Here is an 18,233-nt window from a genome sequence, read left to right on the forward strand (position 1 = left end):
GCTGCTGCCCACACATTGCCCAAGCTCCCCGGCTGGACTTCTCCGTTGGAAAAAAAAAAAGGCAAACCCAGGGTGTAGTCAATTCAAACCCAAACCCAAGCCCATTGTATGTCATCAGCGTCTGTGCCCCCCTCCTTCCCCAGCAGCACAGCAGCCAGGACTGACACTCTTCCTCACAGAAACAAGTCCTCAGAAGCTGTGAGAAGTTACTCAACCTGAGAGATAGCCCAGCCCTCCCTGTGGCAACATACCGCCACACTTTCCTCCTTTCCACAGCCATAAGCTAAGTTTTCTATTGCCTCTCAAATTACTTTTCTTCTCTAGGAACACTCAGAGCCAAGATAAAACAGAGATGTTTATGCCAGTGCTGGTCTCTCTGCTCTAAAGAGTGGTGAAGCATGAAGCCTTCCCTCCCAGCTTCTGGAACTTGACGAGCTCACAGGTGCCTATGCTGAAGCTTTGGGGCATTCTGCACCTCAGAACCCGGGTAGTACATGAACTGCTGCTCTGATCGAGGCAGCTGTTTTTTTCAGAGGAGTGTGAGTAGAAACTGCTACTCCTCTTTCCAAGTGACAGTTGAAGCATTTCCCCTCACAGGTGTCTTGTCTTTTAGACACCATATACTGAAGCCCTGAAACAAAGCATCCCAGACTTTTGAATTAAAATACAAGCTTTACAACCACATAGTAAGTGTAGGCTCTTATATTTCAGTTTAAGACTATATCATTTATAGAGTACCAAAATAAGCAAAGGATCAGCACTCCATACAAAGTGTTAGTTCTTGTGAAAAGGGTAGAAGGGAGATGGACTTTAATTACACTAAACTACTTTTGCAAGTCTAAAGAAAATTCCATTTCAGCAAAACAGGTTTGGGTTTCAATTCCCCACATTTCTAATTAAGTATCGTTTCTTTCCAGTTTACATTTTTCTCAAAGTAAAGGGATGATTTAAAGCAATATTAACAAAGAGGTGGTGCTGTTCATGTTTAATGTCAATATGCAACGTCACCCGCTGAAGAGCAACATGACTTCACCTTAACTTCTAAAGACTATGAGAAACAGGCTAACAGTGGAGCAGGTGTTGCTGCGCTCTGCAGGCTGTGTGCTCACATGGCTGCCAGAGCCTGGCCTGGGACCGCACCAAAGGGCAGGAGCCCTGCAGCTGGCACTGCTGTTACAATTGCACAGGAGCGTCAAGTCTGAACAAAATAGCAGTTAACATTGCAGCTCTGTTCAACCACAGGATTCACTCTCCAGGACACCCCTCGTCCTGCCCACTCTCAGCCCCTGCTCCTTCCCTCGCGTCTATTTTACAATAAATAGGTTAAGTTCACACGATGCAAAAGCGCAACTCCAAGGACGTTTGCCCTATACAAAGAACCACGTTAAACTGTGAGGTTGTACACGTGACATCTCTAACAGAGCAACCACCAGTCTAGATGTAAGAAACACAAGTATTTCAGCATGTACAGAGTAATCAGTTTAAAACTGTCCAACATCATTGCTGTTGTACATCCTCTTTATAGCCTTAAAGGGATTTTAGACCTTGATGGCAACAATCCCAAAACAAGAGTAAAATGAGTTTATTTTATTGCAAACAAATGTCTAGAGTTAAACCTCTCCACCCACTTTCTTTAAAGAGAAAAGGAATCAGCAAGCTAAGGAGATACACCCATTTGAGAATCGACATGATTAAAAATTAGAAAATGGGTGACTCGGTTTCATTAGCTTACAAAAATGGTGGAGTAACTACTACAAGCACACTAGGTATACAGTATTTTGTGGGGAAAAGAGTTATACAGACACACAGCTAACTTCATATAGATCCCATTAGACAACTGGATTTACAACAAGTTTTGTTTAATAAGAAATGGGCAAAGCCAGCTTCTTTTAAGAATCAAAATGCAGAACAAATGGAAAAGAAATTATGGTGTTGTACCTTCACAAGTTTGAGCCTCCACAAATAACGCAACCGAGTTTTACAACTTGGAGAGCTTCTGCGTACACTCCACCTTCACTATTTAGCCCCAGGTTTCCTCTTTGTCCCCAACATCTTCGCGAGTTCCAAATGTTACAAAAAAAGTCCTAGTTATTGCCAGAAACTTTTACCTCCCCTTCCTCCCCTCCCCACCCAGAAGCTTCACAGAGAAGATGGAGTGTAACCTGGAGCTTTACATGAATCTCATGGCATTTACGAGGGCTGCTCAGGAGCCTTCATATGTATCTGGTTGCGAACGTTTCTATTGTATTGTGACATGACTCACGACTGTTTCTTAGAAATTGGGGGATGGGGAAAAAGGAGAAAATTTTTTAATAAAAAGACACCAGGTACAAAGCAACGTTTTACTTTTGTTGTGGTAAAAAAAAAGTCACATTTTACAGATAAAATGTAGAACCCTGAAATACTGACACATTCTCTTATCGTGCACAATGCTGAGGTTCTCTTACGAATCACTTTATAACTGCAATTAAAAATGTACAAAAAAAGAAAAGAAAAAAAATCAACCCACAAAGCTTCTAAAAAAGGAACCCGCAGGCACTTCCTCTTGTGGAATGTTTAAAAAGTTAGCCTACTAAAGAAAACAGTCGACTTCTTGTGAAGGTTTTGGAGAAATATGTATCAGTTCATTTATTTGGGTATTCAATAATATCCTTGGTGATAATGCTGACTCCATGGCTTCTGACCCCAGAATTGCTGCAACAGACGGACAAACAGTTAATTTTAACCTGTAATCACACAGTGGTAATATTTCTTACAGAAACAAGCTCATTTAGCGACCGTTTAGCTCTCCTGGAACTTGAGAAGACTGAAGTCCTCTCAAGCAGCAGCAGTGAGCTCCCCCTGAACAGCTGATGGCAGTGAGGAGCTGCCTTCACAGCAGTGTGCAGCCAAACGCTACATGCCACCAAACCCGATAAGCTGTGGCTGACACTTGATACATCACAGCCATCAAGCCAGATTAACTTTTGCACAGACAGCTATTTATAGTGACATTACCTAGCATTACAAGATCTTGCTCTCCGGTTTTCATACACATCTAATTATTTCATTTCAGACAGCATTTCCAAACACTCATGTTAACAGTCAGTGAAAAAGCAGATGACTACTTACACCCTGCTGCCACTGGTTGTAGCCCTGAGATTGGTTTTTGTAGCCACGATTATTTCCCCTTCCTCTGAAGTTCTGCAAGAGGATAACAGTTTTTAACTACTTCATCTATATGGATTTTGGAAGCATATTAACACTGAAACGTCACGTATCATACAGAATCTCTCAAATACAAGGTGCCATGAGGTCTGGGTTAAAAAACTCAAATAAGAAAGCCTCCCTGAAAACCACAAGAACACCAAAAAGCCTCCCCTCTTCCAAGCAAGTATTTCTTAGCCGAGGGGCAAACACCTCCCAATTAATACAGCAGCTCAAACTTGTTGCCAGTAGTCTGGAAAGCTGGCTAATCCTATTTTGACTCACCCTATTTCCAGCTGCTAAACTGCACCAGGATGACTAAAAATACAAGAGCTTGCCTATTTTTAGTGAGGAAAGGCTGTAGTTGCTACAAGGATGTGTTATCTGATCAGACAAAAGGATATGGGTCATACAACTCAAAATAGAAGAGCTAGTCCACAAAACTTGAAATAAAGGTTATGGTAGAAAAAAAAGATTATTGACAGTAGCAGGTAAAATCCTGCATTTCCCCTGTTTGTCAGAATGAGACCAACCTGCACCATGTTTACTGGCTCGGGCTCCATCTGCTGGCTCTCCAATTTGCAAACAAATTATGTTTGCAAATGCTCCCACTGGCATTCCACTAATTAAGGCCTAGGCTACTCTGTCTTTATGAGTAGTGTGTTTGACAACAAACACCAAAGCAAAACACTGTGAACAGCTCTTTCCAGAAAGTTCCCTAAATGCTTGAAATAAAGACTTGACTCTAAGGTCAAATAATGGTACTCCTAATTGGAAGAAAAACAATATAAAACCTTTACCTTAAAAATTAAATAAATCAAATCCAAGCTTTCACACACATGCTCTGAAAATCTTGGTATTCAATAGAACAGAGGTACAGTCTTACCATGGAATCCCCACATCATCGTAACTTCTGGGGCAACATTCAGAGCTCTGGGCACCTACACTAGACCAAAAAGCTCAGCCTTTTAGTGTTGGATTAGAGCAGTACCTTGACCAAGTCTGTGGCTATTCAAGGCCACCAAACCTCCCACATCATCATCGCCATACAAAGCACTGTAGTTTAATAAATCCCCAAATGTATCACCTGGTTGTAGTTTCCCCTGTTGGGCATTCCACCTCTGTTATAGTTTCCTCTGTTTGAGTAGCCACCTCTGCTTGGAAAGACAGGGCCACGAGGATACGGGTAGCCAATTGCACCGCTGCTGCCACCGCCGCCACCACCACCTCCACCACCTCGCTGAGGCATGTTGCCTCCCCTCCTGTTGTAGCCACCACGATTGCCAGGGACTGCAGGGAGAGAGTTACTTTGATCAAGTAGCTGTTAGGTCTTAGAATTTCTTAGGTGATGATTGTCACTCATAATAGTGACAGTATTGAAATAAGATGTGCAAATACAGTGCAAAAATTTGAATGCAAACATGAAGTTGTGCTCACAGCGAGAAACAGCAGTTGAACAACAATATCACCTCCAGTAGAGGTTGCTACACATGTGACCCCCTAAACCTGACTGGGAAGCTGTGCCTTAATCCAACATTTCGACAACACTCACTTTTCAGGTTGGCCAATTAACTACACAGCAACACATAAAACTCACTGAAGCTCAATTCATAGTTCCTCTTACATACCAACTGCCATGCAATCACTACAGCCTTTCTTCCCCTCAGCAACAGCAGCTGCCTCTCAAATTTACAGGCTCATTTCTAGGCTCACCTCCTCCTCTGAAGTTGCCTCGCATGTTGAATCCTCCACGTCCTCTCTGACCCCTATTAAACTGATTTTTATTGCTCTTCTTGTTCTTCTTTGAGCCAGTGTTCTGTTTCTTTTCTGGCGGAAGAGATTTCTTACTTTCTTCTTTATATTGTTCCAAAAGCTTCTGAGCTTCTTCTTTTTGCAACTCTACATAGATTATTTCATCAAAACATTCTGCTACCTCTGGCAGTGTGAAGTTCCCTATAATTGCAAAAACACTGAGTATTCAGCACCTACATTCAATTACAATCAAAGCTGTAATTTCACCACCTTTCTCCCATTCCTACCTCCCACCCCCTGCATTCCCTCAGCATAAGGACATTACATAATCTGAGCATTTAAGAAATAAAACAGTGACAAGAGAAATAAACAGGTCTTCATGGAGTTGCCAGTACTGTTCCAAACCTTGAAAACATTCTGCCTAGATCTTTTTCTTTTAAAAGTCTCCACTCCGAATACCAGTTTCTGCCAAATATGTCACTTATATAGGGCACTTTATGCCAAGACAGCTTTGTGCATCTGCATGAAGCATATCAGCATAACTGAGTAGCGTTAAGGACTGCAGCAGAGGGAACACAATATAGTGTTGTCCTACCAGTTACAATAGTCTTCCAGTTTTGTTTAAGTACAGCTGTTTAAGATAAAGTGATTTTTTAGACTTTACGTTTACTTAATCCTTTAAACAGATACTCAGCATCCTAAAACACAGTATAGGATTATGTTCCATGCCTTTCATTTTGAGAACTGCATGCTCTGGAAGATCTTTTCCCTCCACCTCTGCCTTCTTTTGTGTTCTTTGCTTGTAGTCTTCATCTTTTGGGCAAACAACAACTGCTTTGCGCTGGAAGCCTGCAAACAGGCACATTTTTCTCCTCTGCGCAGCTGCAGACACATTTGTCTGAAAAAAATGCAGTAACTTACTACACGTAGCTGTCATTGTAAGAGTTAAGGAAGTCAACTTATGGTGTATAGACTTCACCTCTACAAGAGCTTGCAATGAACTTTACAAATAACTGGACATAGAGATGCTGCATAATGCAAAGTTACGAGCTCATATCCACGTGTTACAACACTATTCCTCCCACATCCCATAAATCCAGAGACGTTCAAACAAGCATTTGCAGTAACATCTCAAATTTGCATCCCCTGAACGAGTAGTAAGAAAAACGACTGCTACTACAATGTAATTTTAATCCCATTTAACTACCGCACTACAGTCTACCACAAATTTCCTTAACCATTTGTCACTGAGGCTTCTACCTGATCCAAAATGAAATTCCGCTTCTTGCGAGCCGCGATCTCAATGAACTTGCCGAGACACTGCGGAGCTCTCTGCAACAAAGTGTTCAGCTTCCCAGTGTCCGCCATCTGACGCTTAAAGCCTGCAACCTACGGACAGGATACATTCCCCACCGTCAGTTAAAGCAGCCCTTCACGCATGGGGCTAACACATCTCTCTGCTGAATGCTTTTCACTCCTTTATAAGAACTGTTGCAACTCAAGGCCACAGCTAACTTGTAACTGAAATCCTGAAAGCCCCCATAAGACATGGAGCTTTATAAACAAAGAACTCAGGCAAACCAGTGCCACTCAAGCTAAGGTATAATTGTCCCATTACTAGTTCAAAGTTACATGTGATGTAACAAGAAATGTAAACAGTCAGCTGTTGACTAAGTATCTCTTACACAGCACCACAAAAAGCTTCAGAATCCTGATATGCCATGGATGAGCAGCAGCTCAGCAAGATAAAAAGCCATTGATTGCTAGCTAACCAGCAGATTCTTACATGTCTTTGATACTCTATGGCAGACAAAGACCTCAGATCTACAGCAAGTCTTCAACATACCAACAATCAAATGGCACATAATTACTTACCATCATTTTATCCATAATAGTGTTTGTCCCAAGAATGTTGTATTTCCCAGGATTTGCTGCTGCGTGTTTGGTAACCCATGTAGTCTTGCCAGCTCCAGGCAAGCCAATCATCATCACCACCTATGACGACAGGTTCTGTACTTGAGAAACTAGTTCAAAGATTTTCTTTAATATGCAACTTAGACCAGCAAGCCCAATGGAAACTGAGTGGGGGGTGAAGAGTCATGGGATACCAAGCATTAAAGCACCCAGACAAAAAGGTCAGAGTTGTACAACAGCCTCCTTAAACTACACCCCTTCATCTTGTCTTTCTCATCAACAAGAAACTTACCTCACAATCTTTCTTTTGCTCAGGTCCCTTTGGTCCTCGGACCCTATCTTCCAGGGGTACCTTCTGGATGAAGGTATACTCTTCAGGTACAGGAAAGTAAGGTTCCTCCTTCTGACCAAAGTTGAACTCAACGGCACAGTTATGGCAGAGAACATGTGGGAAGAGTGGCCGCCCATCAAGAACTTCCTTACTTATTTTGAATGCAACACCCAGCTCTTGTCCATTCTTGGAGTAGGAGAGTTCCACTTCATCACCATCAAAATTCTGGTTTTTAGACAAAGCGTTAGTTTCGATAAAATTACTCACCTATATCACCTATTACTCACCTATAAAGTTATTAGTAATTTCTCGGTATTGGTTGTATTAACTTCTCTCACACTGTTATTTTAAGACAAAACTTTTACAGTAGTTTCTGTATGAGTTACTGTCAACAATCACCTCATTTCAGATCCACGGGTTTTCTTAAAGGCATTGAAGACATTTGTCTGTCTTTCATATGAAGGTTTCTAATTTTGAAGTTTATTAATATGAAACCTTAGCATGTTGACAACAGCCATTGTGGATAATATCTGCTGTTTCTTCTATGTCCTCCCTATGTTAAACAACTTGTCTTGCTCCAAGCTTCTGTATTCAGTTTACTGCTTCACACTGAAGCAATCTAAAAATTCAAAGATATTTTTCCCCAAAAGAAAATCTAAGTGAAAACTTACAGCAAAGCATCCAATCACATCATTTTCATCAAACTTCTCACCAAAGTCTTCGGTCTCACAATTGCATGTCTTTATTCCTTTTAGGGAATACCCATAAGAAAATTCTTCTTCACCTGAAGAAATAATGAAAACTTTCTAAAAATAGGCATTTTCACCTAATCTTTTAGAAACACAATCACTTTACAGCTACTTAAGTAAGCTGCTTTCAGGATGTTTTGATAAATGTCAAAACAAGCCATGACCCCCAAACAACTACACAGCGCATTCTTGTATTCAAGAACACTCTCACTTGAGATGGAACAGCTTTTTTTTTTTACCATCCCAGTTTTAAGAGCCTTACACTGCTGGTTCCAGATGTCTTGACATAAAGCTGAACTGTCAGATAAAGACATAAGCAAGTATTTTCAAACTCTGAAGACCTGCTTATGCACCCTTATACCTGTAGTGTAGTTGCAGTAAAAGCTGCAAGGAACAAGCTAACAGCAAGTGTCAAACACAAGGACTCAGGTGGAACTGAAGCACTTGACTTGAAAGATGCTGCTGCTGCGAAAACATACTAACTCACAGAAGTTTCCCAGGAAGGTGTGTCTCAGCAGCAGGTATCAGTTATAAATACCATTATGACCAGTTCTCATGTATCTTACGAAGTTTGTACTTCTTTCTTCCTAGCTACTTTTGGGAATGAGGATTCTTGCTGCCAAGACTAAGAACTACCATGCAGTTAAGCAGGCCTTTTTCTTCACTGGTTACATTTTATACCCTTCCCACCCTTAAAAAAAAAGTCTTCCTGCTTACGATACTATTTATTAAAAGGAGAAATCATTAACGGGTCAGGTCTTTAAGAATGTTCTCCACAACCCGTATTTGACCATTGAAAGAATTAACTCTCTGATCATGTACTCATTACAGGCCTGAACACTTTTATTTAGTCCCAGTAATAAAGTTCCTCCCACCATCTTCAGTGAGGGACTCAAGATGACTTCTCAAAACACACAGGACTACAATCACTAAGCTTTTCCGATCTGCTTAAGAAAAAAAAAAACCCCACACTGAAAACTTCAACCACATACAGAAAAAAGAACAGAAAAGTAACTGAAGTCTTACCAAGCAACATTCCACTTGTGTTCAGTGACCAGCCAACTCGCACTTCGTGTATGTCAATGTCTTTTGTATACAGGTGTTTAACAGGAATCTTTTCTGTAACCTATTTTTAAATTGTTCATTAAAAGGTATGCAATACTTAATAGACATTAACAAGATGGAACCACACAGGTAACATCTGAAACCTTTAAATTTTGTTTAAACTTTTGCTAAGTCCGAGTAGTTACCTTCTGCAGAAATTAAACCTACTTAAGTATGTGAAACCACAAGCCAATAACTAAAGAGTTACACCTCCTGAAGATACTATATACCTTCAAAACACGTGGTCATTCACAACAGTCCATCCCCTCAGTGTCCAAAAACCTTTAACCTTGACACTTCTTTAAAAAACAAAAATACCCCCAAAACCCCCATGAAGTTGGGATTAACATTAAACTACTTTGCCAATAAAATGTGGTAACAGATATATAAACTGACGGAGGAAACTATTACATTCATCCCTTTCCACAGTAAGTAGACCTCCTAGGCAAGTTGCCAGTTTTTGAACATAACCAGATTCAAAAAATCTGCTTAAAAGCATTAGAATCTGTAGGCAACCAGCTATTTTCTAACTGCCTTTACAAACTTCAAACTGAAGTGAAAAACTCATCAACGTGCTACAAAGTTCCACAACAATTCAGGTGACTGAAGTGAAGTAGATTTGAATGTGAACAGGTCAATAAACATTGATACAAATTTCACTCCCTTGGCCTTCCAAAGTTACAGGTACCAATAGAGAAATCACTCAATGCAAGAGCAAAGAGAATGAGATCACTACCCACTCCTCATGGCATGGTTTAGATTTGGAGGAAGAGAAGAGAGTAAGCATTCATGTACATAGGCATGTCGTGTGTACATATTAACCATTTAACATGGTTAAATAAAATAAATAAGTTAATAAATCTCTGTGCCTCCTGTTATTCTTTCATCAAGTTGAAGACATCTGTTTATTAGAAGGCTGACCTCCCTTTGCCATCAACTCTTACCCTTTAGGGGAACTCTTGTATACACAAGTCAGAACTACTCTGGTTGGAAGTGATCTCTGGAGGTCACTTAGCCCAAATCCCTGCTTAGATCAGGTCAAACTCAAAGACTAAATAGGAACAGAAAAACGGACTACTGGGATAATTTACATACTTTTTCCAAAAAACCCAAGCTTTCTGTAAGCTTCAGAAAGTGCAAGCAAACTTCACTACTGAGTACCAAAATTCTTCCTGTGTTGATAAACAAAGTGTTAAATAAAAGTCTTGATTAAAAATGAGACCAGAAGTTACACATTCGGGACAATGCAAGTTGTGGGGTTTTTTTGTTGTTGTTAGAATGAAGGTCTTTTAGAAAATGAAGCAATTTTGAAAACTGAGCTTTTATCAAGAACCATTTCACAGGCTCAGAAGAGAAAGCCTTCTTGAAGTCACATTCACCTGAATTGATTTCAGCTACGTTAAAAACACCTGACATGTATAAACACTATTATATTTAAGCATGCAAACCAAGTCTCCCGTAAAACATTAGTTTAACTCACCTTCATCTCAAAGCAGACTTTGCCTTTAGAGACCCCATAGGAGGCTCTCCCTCCAGCCCAAAGGAAAGCAAAGCTTTCCATGGTCAGAGAGGAAGCACTAAAACGGTCTCTTGAGATTTTAAAATGCAGGTCACAGTTATCTGTCAACATAAAAATCATTCTGTTTACTCTCATTACAAAATAAAATTCAGGTATCCAATTTTATGCATTAAAGGTGATTTTCCAGACAAACTGCCAGCAAAGGCTCAACATCTTTCAAGAAAGCAACTGAATACACGCCTTGATGAAGCTGCAGGCTGAGCCAAAAATCTTAGAAAAAGCTAACTATTAAATCTTCAAGGTGCCATCTTCACTTATGTCACCAAATTGCCCCTACTTTTTTTCCATCTGCTTAAAAACATCAGTTTCATCTATCTGAACCTGAGATATTTTCATTGATATAGAGCAAAGGAATCTGTATCATGCTTTTTGTACTATTTGCTCAATAAGTTTTATTACAAGTCTCCTTACCCCTTGTGCCCAAAGCTAAGGGCAGCTGAGAAGTAAATAGAAAGACAAGTATTTTTGTTTAAGTACTGAAAGTAGTACTGTCTTTGGTTAATATAGTCAATTAGCAAATCCAATTAAGAGTAAGACAATGAAAATAAAGTCAGTTAAGTCAAGTGTGGATAGGTTAAGCACGCAGATTGTAATAAGAGAACCTACTTCACCTAAAAACCACAATCTGTGCTGGGAATTCCCCTATGGCTCTAAGAACTTAAACAGAATCTTTGTTTTACAGCCATCTTCAGAGCTGCATACCATAAAATGTCCAATTACTCTTCTAGTAGCTTTGTTTCAAAAAGACAATGTAAAAGGGTAACATGAGGTGCAGGGTACAGCACTTGGAAGCCACAGAAGCAGCTCCAAACCTATTGGATGGTTACAAGAAAGGAGCAAAGTGAGAAAGCAGTGAGTTGTTCTGCCCTGGTGTAAAACCTGCATGCTGCCTCAGTAAACTTACTGCAGCCTGCCCTGTACTACTGCTCACTCCGATGGAAGAGCTTTTGTGTTGCATCCCCAGCTGCAGCTACAGTATGTGATTTAAGCATTCTCTCTCAAAAGTTCAGTCTAACTTCTATTTGTTGCATGAAACCCAGATAAAAATCTGGGTAGGTTATACCTTTGGAACAAATGATAACAGAATTTGAAGTTAGTTTCCTTGTAAGACATATGTAATATAAAGCCCTTAAGAGTGCTAAACCTCTTATAGGTCTGGATCATTATGGTCCAGAAAAGAGAGTGCCAAGTCGTTACACAATTCAGTCTTAAAGCTGTGGTTGATTCTGATCCTCAAGCCATTCATTGACACTTCAAACCAAATAACAAAGTTTCTCCAATAACAAAACATTCTACTAGAAATATTATTAGACTTAATGCAGTATTACATCTCTACAATAATAAGGAGCTACTACTCTAGTTATTGGAAAAATCAGAAGCTCCCACAAAAATGTCTACTCACCAGCTTAGTAGCTAGAAACTTGAGATGTAGTTACCAAAATGTTAAGGATGGCATATTCAACGAATTTATGTGGCTTATGAATACCTCCTTCCATTTCAAAACACTTATGGGGAGATCCCCTCACCTGAAACTACTAGTAAATATGCCAGGTAATGCAAAAATTTAAGCTTTCCTTCCATGTCACTTAAAGAATGCAACAAGTTCAAGCACCACTTATTCAAGTCTTTTAATACTGTGCTAAATCCTTATACTTACCCATAGAAATAGAAATGTGAGCTTTGCCCCAGTCATGGTACACCACAGTTATGGTAACATTTATCACCTGCCTCAATAAACCCCATCTGTCCACTTCTGTGCTCTTCCAATTCATACTCTGATATCCCATTTACACAAATCCAACCCCCTACCCCTTGCTGGATGAATGGGTCATTTTTCAGGTCTTACCTGATTTTTCTGTTAATTTTTTTCAGAAAACACTAAAAAATGCTCCACTGCTTAGTACTTAAAATAGGGCCTCAGCAAAGTATGCAGGAAGTTCACTTCACAAAATGTACTGCTATAATCACCAGTGTTGACTCTCAGAACTTTCTGAAGTGAAAAGCTTGTGTGCTGTATAATTAATTTCTCAGGCTGTTTCTAGGGTGTCCTGTGCTCACCTTACACTTAGCCAGTTTAGTTTCATAGTAGATTAGTATTTTGGTTAAGATTTCTTCAGAAAACTGTATAGTACCACAGATATCATTGGCAAAAATTAAAGCTTTTTACTGCTCACATAGACTCCTACAATATGGGCTGAAACCTCTTTTCTCTATTTTTAAAGTTACATGGTAATTAAACTAAATGAATTTATTAACCTCACATTTCAGAAAGTGTGGTTTTAAGGCTAAAAGCACAACACTCCATCTTTCCGGAGTAAAAGTATGTTTACTCACAAGTATCAAGACAAACCACTGTGTCATCAAAATGTTCATCTTCCTCTTCAACAGGTGGTTGAGGAGACTTGGCCCTGGACAAAACAAATGAAATCAAAGATAATGAAGTTACAGGGGTTTCCACACTTCAAATAAACATTTCTGTACTTCTCCTCATCCACAAAGCGCTGCCTGGCATCAGGTTTATCTACCTGCTGTACTTATTTTCCTCGATGTATTCAAAATATCCACGCCCATGGTCTTCACGTGGTCTCTTCACTCCCCTCTTCTTCTCACCAGGTTTTTGTTCCGTTTTAGCATCTCCTGTAATGCAATTAGAAATTTATAACAATCATACGGAGTCACTCCATAAATGTTACATAACAGTTGAGCTTCGGAAACCTTAAGAACCTACAGCACGAGAAAAGCAGTAGTAGCATAAAGAAGGATTTTGCTTTCTGCTAAGGTAAAACCCGCATTTCTAGTTTTCTCGGAGGACTGCAATCCACGACACAAGAGGCCAGCACACCGTGTGGCAGTCGGCGGAGGCCTCGGCGTTACGCTCTGCACAGAAAACCCCGCCCGCTCCCAAGCGGTGAAAGAATAAACAAAAAAAACCCCCAGACACGGGACAAAAAGCCGAGCGTGGCGCCGGCACAGCCGCGCCGCGCCGCCCCCTCCCCCCGCGAAAGCGGGACAGTCCTCGCCGCCCGCTCCGCACGACGGCGCCTCCTCCCGGCGGGCCGGGCGCGGCAGCCTGCGGGGAAGCAGTCCCTCCTTCCGCATCCATTGTAGCAGGCCTGTGCAGCGCCCAGCGCGGAAGTGACGTCACGGCGCCCAGCGCTCCTCGGCACAATACAGCGCGCCCCAGCGGCCCCTCCGCCATCTCCCCTCCCCCTCCTCCCCCCGCGGCCCGGCGCGGCGGCCCCTTTCCCGCACCTCCCCCCGCGCGGCGGCCCCTCCTCCTCCGCCGGCCCCGCGCGGCGGCCTCTCACGGGACCACTCCGCCTGCGCCCGGAGCGGAGCACGCGGTGCTGCGCGGGGCAGGCGCTACCGTCGGGCCCGCTATCGCGTCGGCTACAAGCGCGCCCAGGAAACCGCCCCCACGCCCCATCGCGACGGGGGTTCCCGGGGGAAGGGGCAGGGGGGCGGAATGGGAGCGGGAGAGAAAAGTAACGGCCTTTCCCCCTCCCCCCACCGCCGCATACACTCACCTCCGGTGGCCTGAGCCCCGGGGCGGCCTCCGCCGCCTTCCGCTTTCTTCTGCTGCTGCTTGGCGGGGCCCGCTGGGCCGGAGGGGGCCGCCGCCGAAGGCCCCGATGCGCCGCCGGCACTTTTGCCGGGGGCTTCCTTGGGGGCGCCGCGCGGCTGGAGGAGCGGCGGCTGCTGCTCCCCGTGCCCGTTGGCGTCTCCGGCCGCGGCCTCCTCCTCATCGACGAGTTCGTCCTCCCCCTCTTGGAATCCCTGGTCGTCTCCGTTCTCATCCTCCTCCTCCTCCTCTTCCTCCTCCTCGCCGCCCGCCTCCTCTTCCATGGGGCCGCCCCCGGCCCCCGCCCGCTCGCCGTTCTCCTCGCCCAGCTCCATGGCGTCGCCATCAGCTGCCTCCAGCCCTTCCTCGTCGTCGTCCTCCGCCATGGAGGCCGCGGCCTGGTCAGGGCCTCCCCCTTGGTGGAGCTGCGAGGCGCCCCCGCCACTTTCGGCCGCCTCCCCCTCCATGCTGCCGTTGCCAGGCTCAACTGCGCTGCTGGCGGGGCCTCCCCCGCCGGCCTCTTCCTGGTCTAGCGCAGCCTGGAGCCGCTCCATGAGCTCGGCCTTGAGGCCCTTGTCGGAGAGGCGCCTCTTTTTCAGCTCCTCCTTCAGCTCCGACACCTTCAGCTTCTTCACGTTCACGGGCGAGCAGCTCATGGCGGCGGCGGCTCGATCCCTGGGCGGCGCGCGGGCGGCTCTGGGCTGAAGCGGGCGGCGGCGGCTCTTGTCGCGGCCCGGCGGGAGGCGGTGGCTGGGTGGCGCGGCTGGTTCGTGCGGCTGCGGCAGCTGCAGAGCGGACCCGCCTGGCGCCAAATCCTTTCACCGAGCTCGCGAGGGAGACGCGCCTCGCGGGGCCGAGCACGCAGCACTGCCCGCCCCGCCCCCGCGCACGTAGTCCCTCCTCCCCCCCCCCCGCGACCGTAACGGCTGCCCGCGCGCTCCCACCCCGTCAATAGCGGCCCGAGCGCGGGCTGTCCCGCGCGGAGCCTGCTGGCCTGCGCCGCGCGCCAGGGTTTCGCCGGAGCCGCCGCGCAGAGCGGAGCCTGAGGGAAGGAGCCGCGTTCCCTGACGGGGCGCCCAGCTCCACGCCCACAGCTGCCGCCGCGCCATGTTGGGCAGGCGGCAGCAGGAAGCGCGGCTGCACGCACCGCCGTTTTCCCCTCTCCGATACGGCGCTTCGGCAAAATAATCCGCTCGGCATGGGAAATCAGTGGCCGTGTAACCGAGCAGGCCGCTGCCCGGCCTTCTTGCTTGGAGCAGACCCGAAAAAAGTCGCCGTCCAACTCAACGGCTCGGCGCACCCCACCCCCGGCCTTGTTTTCAGGCCAAAGCCTTTCCGCTCTTTCCTGCTGCGTGCCCGTCTCGGGCCTAGTCATACAGTTTATTGTATAAAGGGTCTGAAAACGAACGGTGGTACTCAAAATAGTTATCCTGATACAACCTTGTTAACACATAAGGACAAAAGTAGAGCTATGTACCAGTTTGTCCACGGGCTACAGCAGTAGGAGGCACGTATGGGCCTGGTCTTTAACTAAACCAGGCTGGGGCTAACAAAGCCAGAGGGCAAACAAAGCCCCAGGGTTAACAACGGTTTTTCGAGTGCGTTAACTCTCCACCAGACAACAAGCTGTTATTCTGGCGCTCAGCACAGAGATAATCAGCTTTCTGAAACTGTTAAGTTTTTCCTCTTGCTCCTCCCCCGTAGCCCCCCCCCCCCCCCCCCCCCCCCCGCTTTTGCAGGCTTAATTTATGTCTCACCTCAGCCACGTAGTTGCATATTTATGGTTGACTTTTCCCAATTTGGTGAAAAGTTACATGCAAACAACCAATCGAGAGGGTTTTACATGAACAGAAAGGTAGCAGTGATTTGTAAGTCCGCTTCCTTCGGGAGCCTGGCTGAAAAGGTAATTCTCACTTGCAGGGGAAAAAAAAAGTCAAATCATCAGAAGATCAATATGAAGTGCAACAGAAGGGAAAGTGTGTTTGCCATGAAGTTGCCTTGTGTTGGTACTGGTCACATGGCCTTCTGAACCAGCAGAAATTACGTTTACCTGCACTGAGAATAAGGGAGGAAAGAGGAGAAAATCACACTGCTTTAACTGCACACAGAAAACATTCTTTCAACCATGCTGCAGTATGTACAGATGAGAAAAAGGTTGCGAGAACCTTTCCCTAATTATAAATGCAAGTTAGTAGATTTTATCTCAATCTGTGGGTCAGAGTCATCTCAACAGGGGAAGAAAAAAGATAACAGTGCATCAGTGCTAGGGAGAGGTCAGCGCATGATAAAAGCTGAGCCAATATAATTAATTACCTTTGTCCGTTTATTCACAAAAGAACTATTTTAGCTAGTCTGCTGAGGTGCTTTTGATACATACTGTTCTGCCACGATGAGAATAAAAGTAAACAGGGTTTAGTTAATATCGCAAGATTACTGACCGAGGCTTAGAGAGAACTGCATTAATTTAGATGTTGTCTGCCTGTCCAACCTCCATGATTTCTGAATGTAAAAAAAAAATTAAACAGAAAATACATCATTAAGTCTTTATGACTTGTTTTATACCTCAAAGTCCTACATTTAGGCCTTAATCTGGCACAGGCCTCACAGCAGCTTCACATGTTGAACCATGTTTCTGAAAGAGCTTCATCAATTTGTTAATCCCTCTTATCACTCTGTTTAATAATCCCTCCCACTATGGCAAACTTTATAGATTGATAGAGACTTTTAGGCCAGTTTTGGATCCCTAAGACTTTCCTTAGGTTAGCACATCTTCACACATTCACAGCAACTCTGTTAGAAAATGCCCTTATTCCGAGTCACCCTGGAGCTGCAGTCCTCACATGTAATCCCATTCCTAAACAATGTCAAGTCTCCTCACTTCAGTAACATGCTCATACTGTTTTATATTGTTACCATGGAGAATCAAAACAGCTAACAGCTTTGAAGCACACCAAGAGATGACTGTCTTACCTCAAAGCATGCAAGGCTGTATATAAAGGCACATATGTGTACATAAAGTAAGAATCTTTATCACCACCAATCTGAGCTTTTTTTTTTTTTAAGTTACTACATCTCTATTAAACCACTTAAAAGACTGATTTTTTTTTTTTTAAGGCGATCAAATCATACCATAATAGTAGGACTGACTACTTACTATCTAACCAGACACTTAATTACAGTAACAAACAAGTGTAATAGGACTGTGTTTTCAGACTACAGTTACATTATGTATTATAAAAGAAGTGAGAAATCCCAGTTGATTTTCAGATTCCAAGAGATTCAATTGTGGTAAGAATGGCATCTCTTCTAAAGTTAAGTACATAAAATAGACACATAACTGAAATAAATGGGTAACCTTAATGACTTCCTCTCAGTGTAAAAAGCCAAATTAAGTTAAATCCATATTTCTTACACATTTATCTCCAGAAGAAACCTAAGATCACTCTCCTGTCCATTTTGAATCCTATGTTTCAGCAGTTTTCCTCTTCCCTATTCATAATTTGAAGGGGGGGAAAAAAAAGTTAAGGATACACTCCCCTCATTGCTGTACCCTCTCAATTCAGATAGTAGATCCTTCAACTCAGCTTTTCCAAGATAGATACCAGACATATCATAAAAATGAGTGTTTGGTAATACAAACTTCTGAAACAAAGTGCTAGGGGGAAGCACTTCAGCTTGAATTTGCAAAGCTGCTACTTGTATGATAATGATGGCCATATGAAAAACAAAACCTCATTTCTGATGACCACAAGCAATCCTTCACCAAAATTCCCTTTTCTTTGCTCTCTCAATTGTATGCACTTTATGTATCCATCATAACATTTTTCTCCTAACTGTATGACTTCCTAACTTAAGAGAATGTTTTTGTCTCCAAATCTGTCTCCACTTTTAAAAATTATTTGGGATCATTCTTCTGGAACTTAGCCCTTCAATACATGAGTTACTCAAGAAAATTCTTTTACTTCTGTTTTTTCTCTTTATACTTTAATTAATTGCTCTCCCCACCCCTAATGTTTTTTTCCACTGTTCACCCTTAATACTTCCAAATCCCTCTCT

At 43.5% G+C, this 18,233-nt stretch overlaps 1 protein-coding gene across 1 annotated transcript; it reads right to left on the reverse strand.

Annotated features, from left to right (window-relative positions):
* Positions 1-774: 774 nt before the first annotated feature.
* On the reverse strand, positions 775-15,042 carry HNRNPU (heterogeneous nuclear ribonucleoprotein U). The gene is made up of 14 exons (XM_061991079.1): positions 14,143-15,042; positions 13,141-13,252; positions 12,950-13,023; positions 10,517-10,656; positions 8,959-9,058; positions 7,855-7,967; positions 7,145-7,408; positions 6,814-6,933; positions 6,199-6,327; positions 5,668-5,836; positions 4,900-5,139; positions 4,274-4,476; positions 3,112-3,183; positions 775-2,694 (listed from the first exon to the last, which is right to left on the reverse strand). Exons 1-14 carry the CDS (start codon positions 14,831-14,833, stop codon positions 2,641-2,643), a joined length of 2,481 nt encoding a protein of 826 aa, XP_061847063.1. The 5' UTR covers positions 14,834-15,042; the 3' UTR covers positions 775-2,640.
* Between the last annotated feature and the right edge of the window lie 3,191 nt (positions 15,043-18,233).

The sequence above is a fragment of the Colius striatus genome, chromosome 2, assembly GCF_028858725.1.
Source record: "Colius striatus isolate bColStr4 chromosome 2, bColStr4.1.hap1, whole genome shotgun sequence".
Lineage (NCBI taxonomy): Eukaryota > Metazoa > Chordata > Aves > Coliiformes > Coliidae > Colius > Colius striatus.

Bases quoted from the DNA above. Each gene is read 5' to 3' on its own strand.
- HNRNPU (XM_061991079.1), bottom strand. From the start codon at position 14,833: ATGAGCTGCTCGCCCGTGAACGTGAAGAAGCTGAAGGTGTCGGAGCTG. The intron at 6,934-7,144 runs GTAAGTTTCTTG...CTGTCGTCATAG, and splicing joins AGCAAAAGAAAGATTGTGAG to GTGGTGATGATGATTGGCTT. The intron at 4,477-4,899 runs GTGAGCCTAGAA...CTCTCCCTGCAG, and splicing joins AGGCAACTTCAGAGGAGGAG to TCCCTGGCAATCGTGGTGGC.